The 17,660-nt window shown below is 39.5% G+C and overlaps 1 protein-coding gene across 1 annotated transcript; it reads left to right on the top strand.

Annotated features, from left to right (window-relative positions):
* The first annotated feature begins 4,285 nt into the window (after nt 1-4,285).
* LOC141313324 (uncharacterized) lies at nt 4,286-9,038 on the top strand. The gene is made up of 2 exons (XM_073832642.1): nt 4,286-4,695; nt 7,388-9,038. The coding sequence occupies exons 1-2, from the start codon at nt 4,497-4,499 to the stop codon at nt 8,398-8,400; spliced, it is 1,212 nt and encodes a 403-aa protein (XP_073688743.1). The 5' UTR covers nt 4,286-4,496; the 3' UTR covers nt 8,401-9,038.
* The last annotated feature ends 8,622 nt before the right edge of the window (nt 9,039-17,660 follow it).

Raw genomic sequence — 17,660 nt, 5'->3', positions numbered from 1 at the left:
CCGTTATTATAAAGTGTTACCCATTTAAAAACTTTTGTATAGCTTCTGGTGTTTTAAGGTCAATTCTGTTCTTCCAGATGCCTCTGTCTAATAAAGAGAGGCAGAGACGGTTCAGAGCCAGAATAAACACAGATGCAGAAGCTAGGGCTGAGTATCTTGGAAAAAAGAGAGCAAGGTATTATGGTGATGATTCAGTGGAACAATAATGTGTCAGTAACAAGCAAACTTGAAATATTAAAGGAACACTCCACTTTTTTTGGAAATAGGCTCATTCTCCAACTCCCCCCGAGTTAATAAGTTGAGTTTTACCGTTTTGAAATCCATTCAGCCGTTCTCCTGTTCTGGCGATATCACTTTTAGCATAGCTTAGCATAGATCATTGAATCCTATTAGACCAATAGCATCACGTTCAAAAATGACCAACAAGTTTCCATATTTGTCCTATTTAAAACTTGACTCTTCTGTAGTTATATCGTGCACTAAGACCAGCGGAAATGCAAAGCTTCAATTTTCTAGGCTGATAAGATTAGGAACTACACTCCCATTCCGGCGTAATAGTCAAGGAAGTTTGCTGCCGTAATAAGGCTGAAGCAGGAGCAGTAATACCACGCAGCACATGTGCAAATGCTAAACTAGCTGGGAACTCATTTCTGATAATACTCCGCCTGCTTCGGCCATATTACGGCAGCAAACTTCCTTGACTATTACGCCGGAATGGAAGTGTAGTTCCTAATCTTATCAGCCAAGAAACTCGCAGCTTTGCATTTCCACCAGTCTTAGTACACGATATAACTGCAGAAGAGTCAAGTTTTAAATAGGACAAATATCGAAACTCGTTGGTCATTTTTGAATGCGATGCTACTGGTCTAATAGGATTCAATGATGTATGCTAAGCTATGCTAAAAGTGATATCGCCAGAACAGGAGAACGGCTGAATGGATTTCAAAACGGTAAAAATCAACTTATTAACTCGGGGGGAGTTGGAGAATGAGCCTATTTCCAAAAAAAGTGGAGTGTTCCTTGAATCGAAATAGGTTCACACTCATTTGCAATAAGCCTAAATGTTTTAGCGGTGTAATGTGTTATTACACATTATACACTATACCCCTGACCATTGTTTATGAAGCATTATAATTTTACAGATTTACTGTAATATTTAGAAAATATGATTGTAATGAAATTGGTGTGATTACAACCTGCATCTAATACTCATTATTATTATTATTGTGTGTAGCTACTACAAATCAAGACCAGTTCCCAAAAAGCCTGTTGTACTTTTTTTAAATCTTTAAAAACTGTGAGTTTTACAACTGTCAAGTGTTTCTTACTTTGTTTCAAGTTTGAGTGTTGGAAAGAAAAATTATACTGATGATGGTTTTTATGGTAATCCTGAAAAATATTGCAGAATGTCATTCCGTCTAACAGTAAGTCATTCCGGCTAACAATGACACGGGCAATTCATTTAACCCATATTTGTGTGTTAGATAACACAATTCAGTTTTTTGTTGAGTTAATGATAAAACAAGTCTTATTTACTTTATTGGAAAACATTTTTAAACATTTTCCAGTTTTTTTTTTTTTATTTGGTTCTGAATTTTGAATTAGCAGCAGCCAAAAATGAGCCTGTGCCTATATGAAATCCCAAATTGATTATATTAATTGTGATTAAAATGTAGTTTTCTGAGCACTAATTGTTTGTTGAGCTCCAAATATGGAGATCAGTACATTTGTATATGCCAACAATGGTAGAAATGTAATTAATTTAAAAATTCATTACGTTACCCAGGAATGACATTTTCATGAGGAAAAAGATCTGATTCATCAAAAAAAAATGGTTAATTACATTCTTGAAATGTGTAAATATCATTGCATTACATACACAACACTGTAATAAGTATAGAAAGTCCTAACATTTAAATTTTTTGCCAGTTTTATTTTTTTTCACATTTTAAATCCTTATCCGTCATTCACCCTCATACATTTACATTATTTTGGGTATGCTCTGTAGTCTTGTGTCTGGTTCTTCTGTGACAATGTGTGTATGATATAAAATAAAGTTCAAGTGCCTATAAACACTGTTTGAGTAGCTAGTTGTGCGGATATATGAACAGCCTTTATCACGCTTGCCTCTCTCTGTGTTGGCGCAAGAGGCCGATTTGAAATTTTGAATTTGTCAGTTGCGTGACGTCACCGAACGTTCTAAATCCCATATGTGGGACCGTACTCTCAGGGGCACAGAAATTAGAATCCCATATGTGGGACCGTACCGCTCAAAGGGTTAACAGTAATGATTGTCACTCCTATGGACTGTCCTTGTGTTTGTTTTTGTTTCCATGAGCTCCTTGTCCTTGTTTTTCTTGATGTTCTCTAATGCCCATATTTGGTTTTCCTGTTCCTGTCTCCATTGATTTCAGGAGTGTCTTGTCTTTCCTTTCGTTTAGTTGAGTATTTAAGAGTGATCTGTTTGTGGTTTTCTCCTCTGATGTCTTACATCCTCCAAGTGAATGTCTTTTAAGTTTTAAGTTCACTCCTGAATTTCCTCATCTCCTCGTTTACCGCTCCGTAGAGTTGTGAAATATGACAATGATAATGAAATGATAATAAATAGTAAATATCCAATCATAAATTTGGAAAAGAGGATTTTGAGTGCCTTACCAAATTGCTTAATGTACCTGTGTTAAAAAGTAAATATTTATTTTTTGAAAGTACAAATAGTGATTATATAAACTTAATTCTTCAAGATTCTTTACACATAAAGGCAAATGTATACGCCTTTATTTATACCCAAACTTAGTCAACTGTGAGTATACATAGTACTTCATTACTATTTATGAAAAATATGAATGAAAGATATTTAGATTATTTGCACATGTTTATTAAATCTTGATATTCTACATTATTTGGATTTTCATGATTTCCAAGTTACAAGTTGTGTAAAACCATTAGAGTCAGGAGTGAAGGGTCAGTAAAGCAGACTCAGTGCTATGAATGGACTTAAAACCTGACTGAAATTTTCCAGAAGTACTTAGAAAATACCAAACACAAACTGTTCTAGTACCTTAGGTTAAAGAAACCACAGAATTTGGCTGATAGTTATTTAAAACAGATGTGTCTAAAGAATAATGACTGCAAAATACATTCAGAATAGAGCATTAGAAACACAGCAGAAAGATAATTGGCATTTGAATTTTAAAATAAATATATTTCGCTTTAGGAGTGTGTGAATATGAATGTGAAATCATGCTAAGTGTCATCTTTTGTCTTTATTGGCTGTTGATGTTTCTGCCTCATTTCTTTAATTGGTGTCTTTGTTTCTGATCAATATCTGAGTTAAATATGAATGCAGAGGCTGAAGGTGAGACTTTCCCTGATCTCTGTTATAATGAGTCTATAGTTCTGCTGATTGGATTAGAGTCGTTGATAATCTGGACAAATTCCTGTAACTGTTTACATCCTTTGCATATTTTATCTTCTAATGACGATCCTGAAATCTGAATAAAACTCCAGTGATTGAGTGCTTTAGTCTGGATGACTGCAGCGACACACAGTAACATCTCAATCAAGAGTCTCCTGATCTTCTCTTCTGAGTTTACTACAGGTCCGACTGGATGTTGCAGGTATTTTGGTTTCAAAACTTGTAACTTCACTAAAATCATAACTCTAATATAACATGAATGCACTTCTAGAGATTGAGTTTCTAGTAAAGCAGGTATTGTATCTTGTATTTATTAACTGAACTGTTCACTGTTAAAAGGGAAGATGAGGAGTAACAACTGAATATGTTGACATGGTTTTTGTCAATTAAAGAAGCAGAAAAGGTCATAATCAAGTTTAATAAAGGAATGGCAGAGAGGATGGGAAAAGGAAATCAAGACACATTTTTCTGTTCAATCTAAAGTTAGAAACAAATGTTTTTGAACTTGTCCATCCTGTAGGGACTTAGTTAAACTAGATTGAGGTTGGGGCATTGTGGGTTAAATACTTTTTTGTATATTGTAGAAAAGCATATATATATATATTTTTTTTTTCTCCTTTAATATTCAATGACAAAGACTGTTGATGCTGATCAAATACCATGATGTGAGTCTTAATTTGAAGTCATTTTCATTTATTTGTGCAGATCGGCTTTTTTAAAGAAAATAAAAAATAGCGCACATTGTAGACACACAAAGTCATTCCCCATAATATTTTTCCTCCTTTCGGCGCTTCACACTCCAGTCCAGCGGGTGGCACTAACACACACACTTCTGTTTGACAAACACCATTAAACCTAAGAAGAAGAAGATTAGTTTCACTGCTCTCTGTTGTTTTGTTGTGATTCTGTTTTAGTTCAGCCTGTGAGAAATGTAGTTTCTGTAAACAGAAAAAAAAAACAGTTTTTGAATCCAGTCAGTAAATATCTGTAATATTCTCATCTTCACAGCTGTGTCTAGGTTTGGAAGCGAGCAGGAATATCTGGAGAAGTATCTGCTGATCTGAGATCTGCTGCTGTGAAGATGGAGTTTGTTAAAGTGGAGAGTGAGGAGAACACGAGTGAACTAGAAACCTGGAGAATAAAACAAGAGGAACCAGAACTTTTGAGAATAAAACTGGAGGAACCAGAACCTTTGAGAATAAAACAAGAGGAACCAGAACTTTTGAGAATAAAACAAGAGGAACCAGAACTTTTGAGAATAAAACAGGAGGAACAAGGAGGTTGGTGTTTAATCTTCATTCATCTTTAATGACTGTTTGTTGTACATTATTTCAAAGTTTTATTAATACTGAGTTTCAAGCTGCTTTAGATTTAGTAAATTGTAATAGAAACAATATTTAAAGCAGATCAGTCTGTTAAAGTATAGATGGGGCAGCAAAAGCACTTCCAGATCTAGTAAGAAACATTTAAATTCTGCATAGGGATGCATCGATATGTATCGACCGATCACTTGCGCGTTTTGTCAGTAAAGCCGGTTCTGTACTACACACAGTCGTTGTTTACCGACGAGCTGCGCAAATCAATGTTCATTATCAGTAGAATATACGGCTCAACGTGAAATCACGCACCTGATGGCATTTACTGCTGATTACAGAACCGGCTTTACTGACAAAACGCGCAAGTAATCGGTCGATATATATCGGTGCATCCCTAATTCTGCACAGAATTTTTGGTAACATTTTCTATGAAGCCCCTATTTATAATACATTATAAAGTATTTCTAAGGCATTGTAATGAATGCATCAAAAAATAAATAAATAAATAAATCTTATAATATGTTCTCAAATAATCATAACAATTACAATATACTAAAGTACTTGAGTATTTGGGGTTCTAACTTTTAAGATTATGATTATTTATTAGACACAATGGGCGGCTAATTAAATCTACGCAATTTTTAATGGACTATATCCTATTACAATTTTTTTTTTTTTTTTTTTACATTATATTTCATTTTATTATGATGGGCCCCCTGGTCTACTGACTAGAAGCAACTTTCCAACTACACTAACACTCCTTTATTAATAGTATTATTCGACTTAGGTTAAGTTTGGCTAGGTAGAAGGTTCACAAACTTGCAAAGTTACATATCAGTTTTGTCTTTTGGGGAACCATTAAAATACAGTGTTAGAATATATTTAGCATACTACTAATAATAATTATTGCTATCTGACATGCAGTTGAATAGTTACTTATCAAAAGCTGTCTAAAGGGTACCATCAAAATAATCTAACTAATAATACAAACGTGTCATGTTATCCATTCATCTGATACATTAACTTTTGGCTCTTTGATAGATATTATTATTGTTATTATTATTAATACTTATAAGTGCTCTTTTTATGCTTCCAGTAAAGTGACATGCGTAACGTGGTAATATATGAGACTTATGTTATAACTATGAGGAGATAATCACACGGTTAAAAGCTATAACCGCAAATAAATAAAAATTACAATACATTAAAACAGTTTTATGATACAACATACTATACATTTTTTTTTATAATGCACTATGAATTCATTATAGTGCCTTAAGCATGCCCTTATAATGCATTATAAATACGGGCTTTAAAGAAAGTATGCTGAATTATTTTATGAACAGATCAAACACGGCTGATGCAGAAACAGTGTTAGCTAAAGTCATGTCCAATGCTATTACATCATTAGTTTCAGGGTTTGGACATTTTGGGAGAGAAATTCAAGAACTTTTCAACGAAATTGAAATTTTGCATGCCTCCTGACTCAAGTTTAGTGCTTTGCTGTCAAATGTGTCTTACCAAGAAATAAACATGTAATATTTTTTAGTAACTGCGCTTAAACATCCAAAACAATAGTAATCTTATGGTTGACTTGTTATTCACTTTTTAGCATCAAATGGTGATGTGTTTATGCATTTTGAGGTTTAAAAACATGTTATTTTCCACATACTGTACATTATTGTTGCTCCTCTCTGCCCTCCCTTTCTGAAACGCTTTGATTTCCACAAAACTCACTGTTGATGGAAACCGAGGTGTTTTCTGATTGGTCAGCTATCCGTGCTTTGGAATTGGCCGGATACCTCCAGCGTGTGTTGGAAATGTTACACCCCTAACCGTGTTGTGATACCATTTCTTGGCGCATCAAGACAGAAATGATAAAACCCATTATAAACTAGGCATTTGTTGCATACGTGCAAACTCGTGTTTGAAAAGTCAGTACTGCATTCTTTAAATATGAAAACGTACTTGCAGGCCATCAGTCAGATGCACAGACTGTTCATGCAACATTGTGATTGGCCCACTTTATGGGCATAAGGAGCTCCAGGTGTGTGTTCCTGTTGTGTATGCACTTCGATGGATTAAATGCAGAGCACAATTCACCATACTCGACTGTTTCTCTTTCAACTGGTGCAAAACTATTTTCTATTCCTAAAGTGTAATTATAATATTACTAAAGTTTTTTACAGAAAAAGTTTAGTGATTTATGAGTGAACATCCTGTGACAGTCAGTTTTGGGTTGTTTTCCATTTAAAAGATCAGTGGAAAATCCCATTAATAAACTGCCCCCTAAATAAAAACTCAGAAGTTTATTTTTTTTATTTGATAGTTAAATCGCGAGTTTTTTTCTCTTATTTTCCCTCATCTCTTTGAATTCAATTTGATGATTTTTATCCCCTAGGATATATAAAATAGTAGAGATCATTCTATATAGATTTCCTAAACACTATCATTAGATTATCTGGATTTTTTTTTTTTTTTTTTTTTTTTTTAATTAATTGTATAAAGGCCAACTTAAACACTGTTCCAGGATCGGGTTTGGACACCATGGTATAGGATCTAGCATACAAGCATTAGATATCTACATGTTATGATGCCAATTGCTTTGTGCCATTAAACTGGGGTTAACGTTTATTTCTTTGTTTTTCCACCGTAGACCTAACAGCACTGAAAGAGGAGAAGGAAGTACTGAATGAAACCGAAGAGAAAGATCAGTTAGAGAATCTTCATAATTTTGTATCTGGAGATAAATCTGTTTGTTCCTTAGAGTCTGCAAATACTTCTAAACAAAAAAGAGCACAAAATACAGGAACTAGGAGTAATTTCACTTGCTTTCAGTGTGGACACAGTTTCACTCGAAAAGAAAACCTTAACAGGCACACGAGAGTTCACACTGGAGAGAAGCCTTACACATGCAAACAGTGTGGAAAAAGTTTCAGTCAAAAAGGAAACCTTAACATTCACATGAGAGTTCACACTGGAGAGAAGCCTTACACCTGGAGAAAATGTGGAAAAAGTTTCTGCAGAAAATTAAAACTTAAAAACCACATGTGTATTCACACTTTGGAGAGCCTTTTTAACTGCCAACAGTGTGGAGAAAATTTCACTCGTAAAGAAAGCCTTAACCAACACATGAGAATTCACACTGGAGAGAAGCCTTACACGTGCGAACAGTGTGGAAAGAGTTTCGCTCGTAAAGAAAACCTTAACATACACATGAGAATTCACACTGGAGAGAAGCCTTACACGTGCAAACAGTGTGGAAACAGTTTCGCTCGTGAAGAAAACCTTAACACACACATGAGAATTCACACTGGAGAGAAGCCTTACACGTGCAAACAGTGTGGAAAAAGTTTCACTCGTAAAGGATGCCTTAACAGACACATGGGAATTCACACTGGAGAGAAGCCTTCTACATGCAAACAGTGTGGAAAAAGTTTCACTCGTAAAGGATGCCTTAACAGACACATGAGAGTTCACACTGGAGAGAAGCCTTCTACATGCAAACTGTGTGGAAAGAGTTTCACTCAAAAAGGATACCTTAACAGACACATGAGAGTTCACACTGGAGAGAAGCCTTACACGTGCCAACAGTGTGGAAAGAGTTTCATTCAAAAAGTAAGCCTTGGCAAGCACATGAAGATTCATAATCAAAAGAAGCCTTATTAAGGGTTCCAAATGGAATCCTATACAGGGCTTCTACAATGAAATTCTAATTCACATTTTAAAGCAATGTGTTTTGTCCATGGTACACTTTACCGTGTCAACTTGAAATATGGACTATGGACAAATGGACTACAGTGTAAGAACTTCACATTTGAAGGTCATGAATTGAAGAGAGATCTCACAGGAAGTGCACTGTTTTTTGGTTGAAGCATATAAAAGGACACTTAGCATTTTAACATCAGTGTGTATGGATTTAATTTGCACACATCAGTTACTTGCTCGTTTCTACTACCAACATTGGCGGTTTTGAGGAAGGCTTTAATAATCATATTTTGGAACCATTCCTAAAGGACTGTATTAGGAATTGTCTTATAGGATTGTCTTGTAGACCTTTTTTCTGAACGCGGAAGTCACGCCTGACTAAATTTTTAGCATTTCCGGTCTTCTATGTCTCATGTCAAAGTAGCGTATAATCCGAGCTGTTAATCTAATGTTAAACCTAAAAAAAAAAAAAAAAAAAAGCACATGGCTCCCTAGCACCATCTCTTTGCCATGTCGCAATGACCGTCATTTGTCAGTGCCTCAATTTAGGTTTAAACTTTATTGTAAAACAATCGTTGTTGAAGAATAAAAAACTGTTACAAATTATTGTCCTATTTGTCTTACAAAAAAAGAAACAAGAGTAATAATAATAGTCGGGTATACGTACATATGTCACGCCGGGGGCGTAACTAGAATACTTTGATATTACTAAAAGACTGTTAACCAACCAATTGCCGACTACGCCACCTGGATTTTGTTACTGAGATCCAGGACCCAATTTGTGGTTACGAATTTAGCTTAGTAGGACTCAACTTCAACACTGAGGGCAAGGCATCACAGACACTCAAGGGATAGATTGTATTACAAACACTTTATTTCCATTAAAAATATGAATTAAAAACAGCATAGAGGAAGAATACTTTGCAAGAGAAATGCAGTCCATACGCCATCTTTAAGCAGTCCACACGTAATGTCTTTCTGGTCCCCAGCAACAGTCACAATTTAGTCCCACTGCAGCAGGTACTCCACAAAGCGCCCCACCACTAAAAGAATAAAACAGAACACTGCCAGTATCTCTAGACCACTTCACACATACACATTACTAATACTCTTGTGCATATAATACACCACAATCCACTCCAAACCAGTGCCACAGCACACAAAAAAGGGAAAAGAATTAGTGTTTATAAGCTAGGATATTGGCAATGCCTTTGTTAAGTCCTCATTTACAAACTTTGAATGCTGTGGAGTAAACACAGGTCTTCATCTGTTACACTGCGGTTGCTGGATGATCAAATACTAAAAAGGGTACTCACAATATGACTGGGCAGCCATATGCTACCCAGTCCCATTCAAATCCAGCGTTGTACACTCGGCACTCTCCGTCTGTGTCGTGCTTTCTTGCTCGCTCGCTCGCTCTGCTCACTCGCGCTCCTAGCCGCACCTCTGTTCAGCTCCCGGCCTTTCGTCTGTTATCGTCACTGCCACGGCAACCACTCGTGGACTGGAACTCTCACGCTGACATCCACCGAGCCATGCACCCCTTTAGCATTCCCGCATGGTTTTTCCGACAGGCTTGATTCACGCCGACGCCTGCGCACTGCAGCTCTACCGGTTTACCACACGAGATTGAGCGTAACAAACGAGCTCCTCTCCTGGTCTCAATAGTGCGCTCTTAAAGGGCAACAGTCTCCGCCCCATCACGACCAGCGTATCACATTGGACTGATAGTCTATTAAACAATTATATAATTAAACAAACAATATACGAAAATACATACATGTAAAATAAACAATGTTTCAACAATTTAATACCCTAACACCCCCCCACAATAAACATCAGCAGTCCCTGCGATACATTCACACTTCTCTATACCTCAAGGGTCACTGTCCTAGATTAGAACGTGTGGAGCGTCTTACTTCATTTTCCCCATCATTTACAGGATCAGGCCCTAAAGAAACCCACATACTATAAGGTACAGGCTCAGTCTGTATAGGATTCTCTTCAGTTCTTACAGGTTGTGGGTGTATTACCTCTCGTGCTGTGCATAACTTTAAAGCATTGCGGTGCAAAACTTTCTCCTGTCCCCCTCGTTCCGGTTTTACACGATACACTACTCCAGTATCCCCAAGTACCCCAACTACAACAAAAGGTGTAGGGTCCCACCAGGTACACAACTTCCCCCGTCCTTGCCTATTTCTATCACGGACCCACACACGCTGGCCTACTAGCAATGGTGTAGCTTTGGCCCTACTGTCATAAAATTGTTTAGACTGTCTTGCAGCGTCATCCATTGTTTCCTTTGCTAATGCATAAGCCCAAGACAACTTCTGATGGTGTTCCTGTACCCACATCCGATCTGTCCTGTCCTGTTACCACTCCAAGGCTCATGTCTACTGGTGTACGCAAACAACGTCCAAACATTAAATATGAAGGTGCAAACCCGGTGGCCCCATGTATAGTGTTATTATATGCCTGCATCAACTCTAAAAGGAATTCTGGCCACCTATCCTGCGTGTCCCTTTCCAATGTACGCAACATACTCAATAAGGTCTTGTTCAGTCTCTCAACGCTACCATTCCCCTCTGGATGATAGGAAGTTGTTCGACTCTTAGCTGTACCGTACAGTTGGGCCCTGGTCAGAATGAAACCTCAGGGGACAACCAAACACCTGTACCACATGTTCCCACAAGGCCTTAACTGTAGTCTTAGCAGTCTGATCACTTGTTGGGATGGCCCATGCATACCGAGTAAACAGATCAATAACTACTAAAATATTCTGACATGGATCAGTTGGACGTCCTAGCGTAAGAAAATCTAGAGACACGATCTCTAAAGGGAAGGACACCGAAATTGGATTAAGTGGGGCCTTACCATCATTCCTTGCTCTCTGCAAGCCACAAGTGGCACAGCCCAGATGGAATCCCTTTATCGCCTCCTCCATCCTCGGCCAGTAAAAATGGTACCTCAGCCTTGAAAGGGTCCGTGCAACTCCTGCATGTGCAGATGCCTCATGGTATCTCCTCCACACCTCCTCTTGTCTGGAAGCAGGGTAAACGATCTGAAAATGTAACTCATGTGTACTGGGGTCAATCATTCGCTTGCACAACACCCCATCTCGGAGCACAAGCTTAGAACTCTGTCGAAGTAGTTGTTTCACAGTCACTGACATCTCATCTCGTTCTTTCGCAGTAGGCAAACTTTTTAACTCCACATACCTCAAAACCTGTTGAAGCTCTTCATCTGCTCCTTGCTCTTGACTCCACTCTTCTGTGTCTTGAGTGCAGATCGTTGTCTGGCAGCCATCTTCCATCACACTGACCTGTCGAGACTCAACAGGAGCGACGGGATCTACTGGAAACCTGGACAAGCTATCAGCATTAATGTTTTCACGTCCAGGTCGATACTTCACTGTGAAATCAAAGCTTGCCAACTGGGCTACCCAGCGTTGTTCCACTGCTCCAAGTCTCGCTGTCTGCAGGTGTGCCACAGGGTTATTATCTGTAACCACAATGCATTTAGCCCCAGTCAGATAGTCTTTAAATTTCTCAGTTATGGCCCATTTTAAAGCCAACAACTCCAACTTGAAGGAGCTATAATTAGCGTCATTCCTCTCTGCCGGATGAAGGCTGCGACTTGCATAGGCAACGACTCGTTCTTGCCCATCTTGAGTCTGCGACAGTAACGCGCCCAAGCCTTGATGGCTCGCATCCGTATACAGGACAAATGGCAAGGAAAAATCAGCGTATGCCAAAATAGGGGGGGCATCACCAGTATGGATCCTATGCTGCACAGCTGCAGTACAGCCCAGATCATCTTCATCCCTAGCGAACACTCCACTCCACTTCTTCAGCAGTACATCAAAAGCTTGTCGTTGTTGATCAGTTACGCCAGATTCAAAAGCCAGTGGACTCACCCCTTCAATGACAGGTTCTTCCTCTGAGACAGTAGCTTCCACTACACTGATGTCCACGACCCCATCAGTCCTCAAAGCAAGGTCCAGATCCCTTTGGCCGTAAATATCCACATCAGACATCTCATATAACCGACCAAGCCTCTGATAGCGGCCTATGGACACTCTATAAGGGCGTAAATTACACAGACGGATAGGAATTTTACCATCTCTTACCACAGCCACAGTTCGTGCAGCACCCACTCCATCCGACTCATCCAAGGGTTCCACTAAACTGCAATAGTTACGGTTCTGTGGACCCATTCGGGCACGCCCCCACACAATAATCTCACTTTGAGGTGGAATCCATATCTTATGACGAGTGGCTGGCCAGACATAGCCAAGGAATCCATCATTCTGGGTGCGAGCAGCAATGCGTTGACACGTCGCCATAGCCTGTTTCCACACTCGCTGTTCTGTGGGGCTCTGGAAAGAGAATGACTGATTTGGGCCCTGAAACAAGGCACTCCAACATGATGAAATCACATTCATTCCAATAATTAAAGGATTCGTGGAAAACTCATCTTTTACAATAACGACACCTCTCTCAGGAAGTCGGATACCTGCCACTTCAAAATCCAATACTGCATACCCAACATATGGGATTTCCAAGCCATTTGCGGCTCTCAAAGTCAATAGGGGGGCGTGACCCAATCTATAAGTCGGAAACTTCTTGCCTAGCATACTTTGCTGCATTAAAGTTACTTGTGATCCTGTGTCTAACAAACCCTTACAGGGAATATTCTGGATCAAAACATCCACCGTAGGGCAGTTAGCAATAAAAGCGTGTGTGGTCCCTTGGCTATTAATCGAAGTCCGTAGCCCTGCAGTTTGGACCTCTACAACAGGGCAATCTAGTTTAAAGTTTGTCTAGGCTGAGAATTCTCCATACAATTACGAGCTAGGTGGCCTGGTTGCTGGCAGCGTCGACAAATAGGTCGACCATCAGAGTCCCACCTGTTTGCTGACTGATAATCTCTCCTTCTAGGGGCAGGGAGGTTCTGATGTTGTGATGGTACATGATCCACAGGGGTTGCAAACACAGAAGGTCTCAGCTCTCTCATCACCTCCTGAGTCAGCTCTCGAATTTGTCCCTTAACCTCCTCCAAGATCTCACGTTTCAACTCAGTTCTCCAGTCGGCCCTTTGGGAACGAGAATTACGTACATCAGGCTGACTTATGGCAGCACAAGCAGTCTCATACCTAGTTTGGCCATACTCCATCTCCAAGGACAGAGCCTCCTGGTGCAGTTCAGCAAATGTTCCATTTGGGTTGCGGCGGGCATACATCTTCAAAACCTTCAACATTGGGCCATCCTCCAGCCCCATCAATAGCTGTTCCTTCAACTGATCTTCGACAAGGGTTCCCTCTGGGCTGCGCCGCTGTAACCTGCAAAACAATTCTCTCAAACGCAAAACAAAAGCTTGAAAAGGCTCATCCGACATCTGTTTACAACTAAAAAAAAACGTGACCTAAGAACAGGCAAGGGGACTTCTCCAGCATACAAGGTATCAAGCTGATCAAAGATCTTACTCAACTTATCACGATCTTCCTCTGCCAAAACACTAATCTCTCGCTTTGCCACTCCACTCAAAGCACCCAATAAAATCTTTACCTTCTTAGCTTCAGTCAGTTCTTGGGCCTCTAAGAGACCTTGAATTTGCTCCTTCCAATCTACATATCTTAATTCACTACCAGTTCCACTAAATTTAGGAACCCAAGGGGCACCAGGGAAAACTGGCATCATCATCTTTACAATACCTTAGCTCGATCTACCACGTGAGTGTCAAAAGATAGCCAAGCCCTCACACAGGTTCAAAAATCCTGCCGACTACGCCAAATGTCACGCCGGGGGCGTAACTAGAATACTTTGATATTACTAAAAGACTGTTAACCAACCAATTGCCGACTACGCCACCTGGATTTTGTTACTGAGATCCAGGACCCAATTTGTGGTTACGAATTTAGCTTAGTAGGACTCAACTTCAACACTGAGGGCAAGGCATCACAGACACTCAAGGGATAGATTGTATTACAAACACTTTATTTCCATTAAAAATATGAATTAAAAACAGCATAGAGGAAGAATGCTTTGCAAGAGAAATGCAGTCCATACGCCATCTTTAAGCAGTCCACACGTAATGTCTTTCTGGTCCCCAGCAACAGTCACAATTTAGTCCCACTGCAGCAGGTACTCCACAAAGCGCCCCACCACTAAAAGAATAAAACAGAACACTGCCAGTATCTCTAGACCACTTCACACATACACATTACTAATACTCTCGTGCATATAATACACCACAATCCACTCCAAACCAGTGCCACAGCACACAAAAAAGGGAAAAGAATTAGTGTTTATAAGCTAGGATATTGGCAATGCCTTTGTTAAGTCCTCATTTACAAACTTTGAATGCTGTGGAGTAAACACAGGTCTTCATCTGTTACACTGCGGTTGCTGGATGATCAAATACTAAAAAGGGTACTCACAATATGACTGGGCAGCCATATGCTACCCAGTCCCATTCAAATCCAGCGTTGTACACTCGGCACTCTCCGTCTGTGTCGTGCTTTCTTGCTCGCTCGCTCGCTCTGCTCACTCGCGCTCCTAGCCGCACCTCTGTTCAGCTCCCGGCCTTTCGTCTGTTATCGTCACTGCCACGGCAACCACTCGTGGACTGGAACTCTCACGCTGACATCCACCGAGCCATGCACCCCTTTAGCATTCCCGCATGGTTTTTCCGACAGGCTTGATTCACGCCGACGCCTGCGCACTGCAGCTCTACCAGTTTACCACACGAGATTGAGCGTAACAAACGAGCTCCTCTCCTGGTCTCAATAGTGCGCTCTTAAAGGGCAACAGTCTCCGCCCCATCACGACCAGCGTATCACATTGGACTGATAGTCTATTAAACAATTATATAATTAAACAAACAATATACGAAAATACATACATGTAAAATAAACAATGTTTCAACAATTTAATACCCTAACACATACAAAGATACCTCTGAATATACACTGTAAAAATGTTGGTTTGTTTTTTTAACCCAACTGCTGGGTTAAGCCTGTTGGGTCATTTATTTGGGTTGTTTTACTCAGTGTTGGATTGTTTTTGTGTAACCTAACATTGGGTTACTGATTTTATCCAATCAAGTGACAGTTAAGAGAGTAAGCCACTCCCCCTACTCGACGAGCCAAGCGCTACCTTTGGGGCCATTTTGAATCACCTCAGGAATCGACAGAAAAGGTATGTTTGTGGGTTTTTAATGTATGAAACTAATACTGTACATCAACAAATGCTAAAATATACCAAATTTGGCGTTTCACATTACATTAACAGTATTAAAAAGTATAATCTATCTCGGTTTGTTTTGGGTTTGCCAATCGGTAAAGGTATGCCTGTTGTAATTACGTTACGGCCTTTTCCTGTCTAAGTTATATTCAATTTTTAGTGAAAATGTCTTTTTGGTCAACATTTCCTCTGGAATATGTGAATTGGTGAGTCGTGTAGTTAATGTGTCTTTATATATTATATTCAGTTAGAAGTTTTAGCTGATGTGAGTTAAATGCAGCATGTCTGTTCACTTCAACGTGATTCTTGTGTAAACAAAAGGTTAACGTTGCATTTGCAGGGAGTTTGACTTTTTAAAACAACACTGATTCATCAGTAACTGATCTGACAGGAATATTCAGTGTTTTACTGTGAGTAATGAGTACGTGTCAATATTGCATTGTAAAAGACCGCTTGATCCTGATTACTCGTAGCCTGCGTGTCTATTCACAGAAACTCTAATGTAACTTACTACGCAAAACTCTTATGGTGCGTTCACACCGGAAAAAACATTTGGGAAAAAACATTTGAGTTTACTCGCGCGTGACATTTTCTTCACAACAGATGCAAATTCGCGTCATGGGAGGGGCTTCTGCCACTCGTCAGCGGGAAAGTAGTTGTAAAATAGTTGAATGAGCTCAATTTGCCAGCTTTAGCTTGCTTGTAGTCTCAATATGTATGTATATGTAGGTCAAATTGAGTAAAGAGCGTTTTTTAAAACTAACCAGATTGTCCGACCACTTCACTCACTTTCTTCCTAGCCAAATCCTTTTTATTCCTGTTTATACAGAAGTCCAAAGATGTATTGTACAGCTCCGAGTAACCACAGACAGCAACGGTGATTTTGTCCTCCATTGTTGTTTCGGATTTCTGCCTCCGTCACGACTAGAGCAAGCTCCTGATTGGTTAATGCGGCTCGAATTTTCGCCAAAGTTCAGATTTTTGAACTCCTGCGAATGGCGTGGCAATCGCTTGAAACGCTCAATACGTGCCGCTGGACGGCTATTCGCGTCTTTGCATTGACTTAACATGTAAATCACTAGCGCTTGCCGCTTCATTCGCGTCCGGTGTGAACGCACCGTTATCCAATCACAGAGCTGTAGGCGTTTACTTCAAAGTCTTCAATGTAAGACGCCCATTAAAATCGATCGTTTCTGGAGCCTACCTCAAAACCAGGGTATAAAATAACATATAACTTATTGTTTATTATGAATTTTTTATGTAAAAACCACACAAATATCATAAGTAGACATCAGACTACAGTATTAATTAAGAAAAAACATCAGCTCAGGAGAGCTTTAAATTAATTATTTGTCATGGATTGGATTTTGTTTAATGCTGCATTGTGTGTGTGTAAAGTGATTTTTGTATGTTTTTAACGTTCTTCTGTTTTTAACAGGTTGGCACTAACATGGTTGAGTACCTAAAGGAGGCTGATCTCGCAAAACCCTTCCCCTTTGTCCTTGGGCTTTGGGATTGCAGTAACTGCCATCAAGCGTTTGTTGTTGTCGGCAAGCAGGCACTTCACCGAAACACACTTATCTGTGCTGTGGACACATGCTTTAAACTTTTTTACGTGTTGGACATCCATTTTCCGAAGCAGTGCGCACCAGTGTGGGAATTTTTGCAGTCTATTGTCTACAGCAGCACTTCTCAAAGTCCGGACTCCGGTCCGGATCCGGACCCGCCACCATTTCGTATTTCAACAGCAGTAATTTAAGGGATTAAAAATCTGGATTTCCTACTTTGATAAACGCATGTCAGAATCATTTGTGTAGTGTTTAATGTCTTTTAGGAGATGGTCCGAAATTAAAGGGAAGGCAAGATATTTAAAGTTTTCTACTGTGATTCAGTTGCCATGACATCCAGTGAGTTTTGACATAATCGGCCGCGAGCCGCACAACACGACACTTCACGGCAGTAAGCGTTTGAATGGGT

Source organism: Garra rufa, unplaced genomic scaffold, assembly GCF_049309525.1.
Source record: "Garra rufa unplaced genomic scaffold, GarRuf1.0 hap1_unplaced_007, whole genome shotgun sequence".
In the NCBI taxonomy this organism is placed as follows: domain Eukaryota; kingdom Metazoa; phylum Chordata; class Actinopteri; order Cypriniformes; family Cyprinidae; genus Garra; species Garra rufa.
Note: the sequence above shows the minus strand (reverse complement) of the source record. Positions and strands in the feature narration are given on the sequence as shown.

Coding starts and splice junctions, on each gene's coding strand:
- LOC141313324 (XM_073832642.1), top strand. CDS start 4,497: ATGGAGTTTGTTAAAGTGGAGAGTGAGGAGAACACGAGTGAACTAGAA. Junction 4,696..7,387: donor AAAACAGGAGGAACAAGGAG/GTTGGTGTTTAA, acceptor TTTCCACCGTAG/ACCTAACAGCACTGAAAGAG.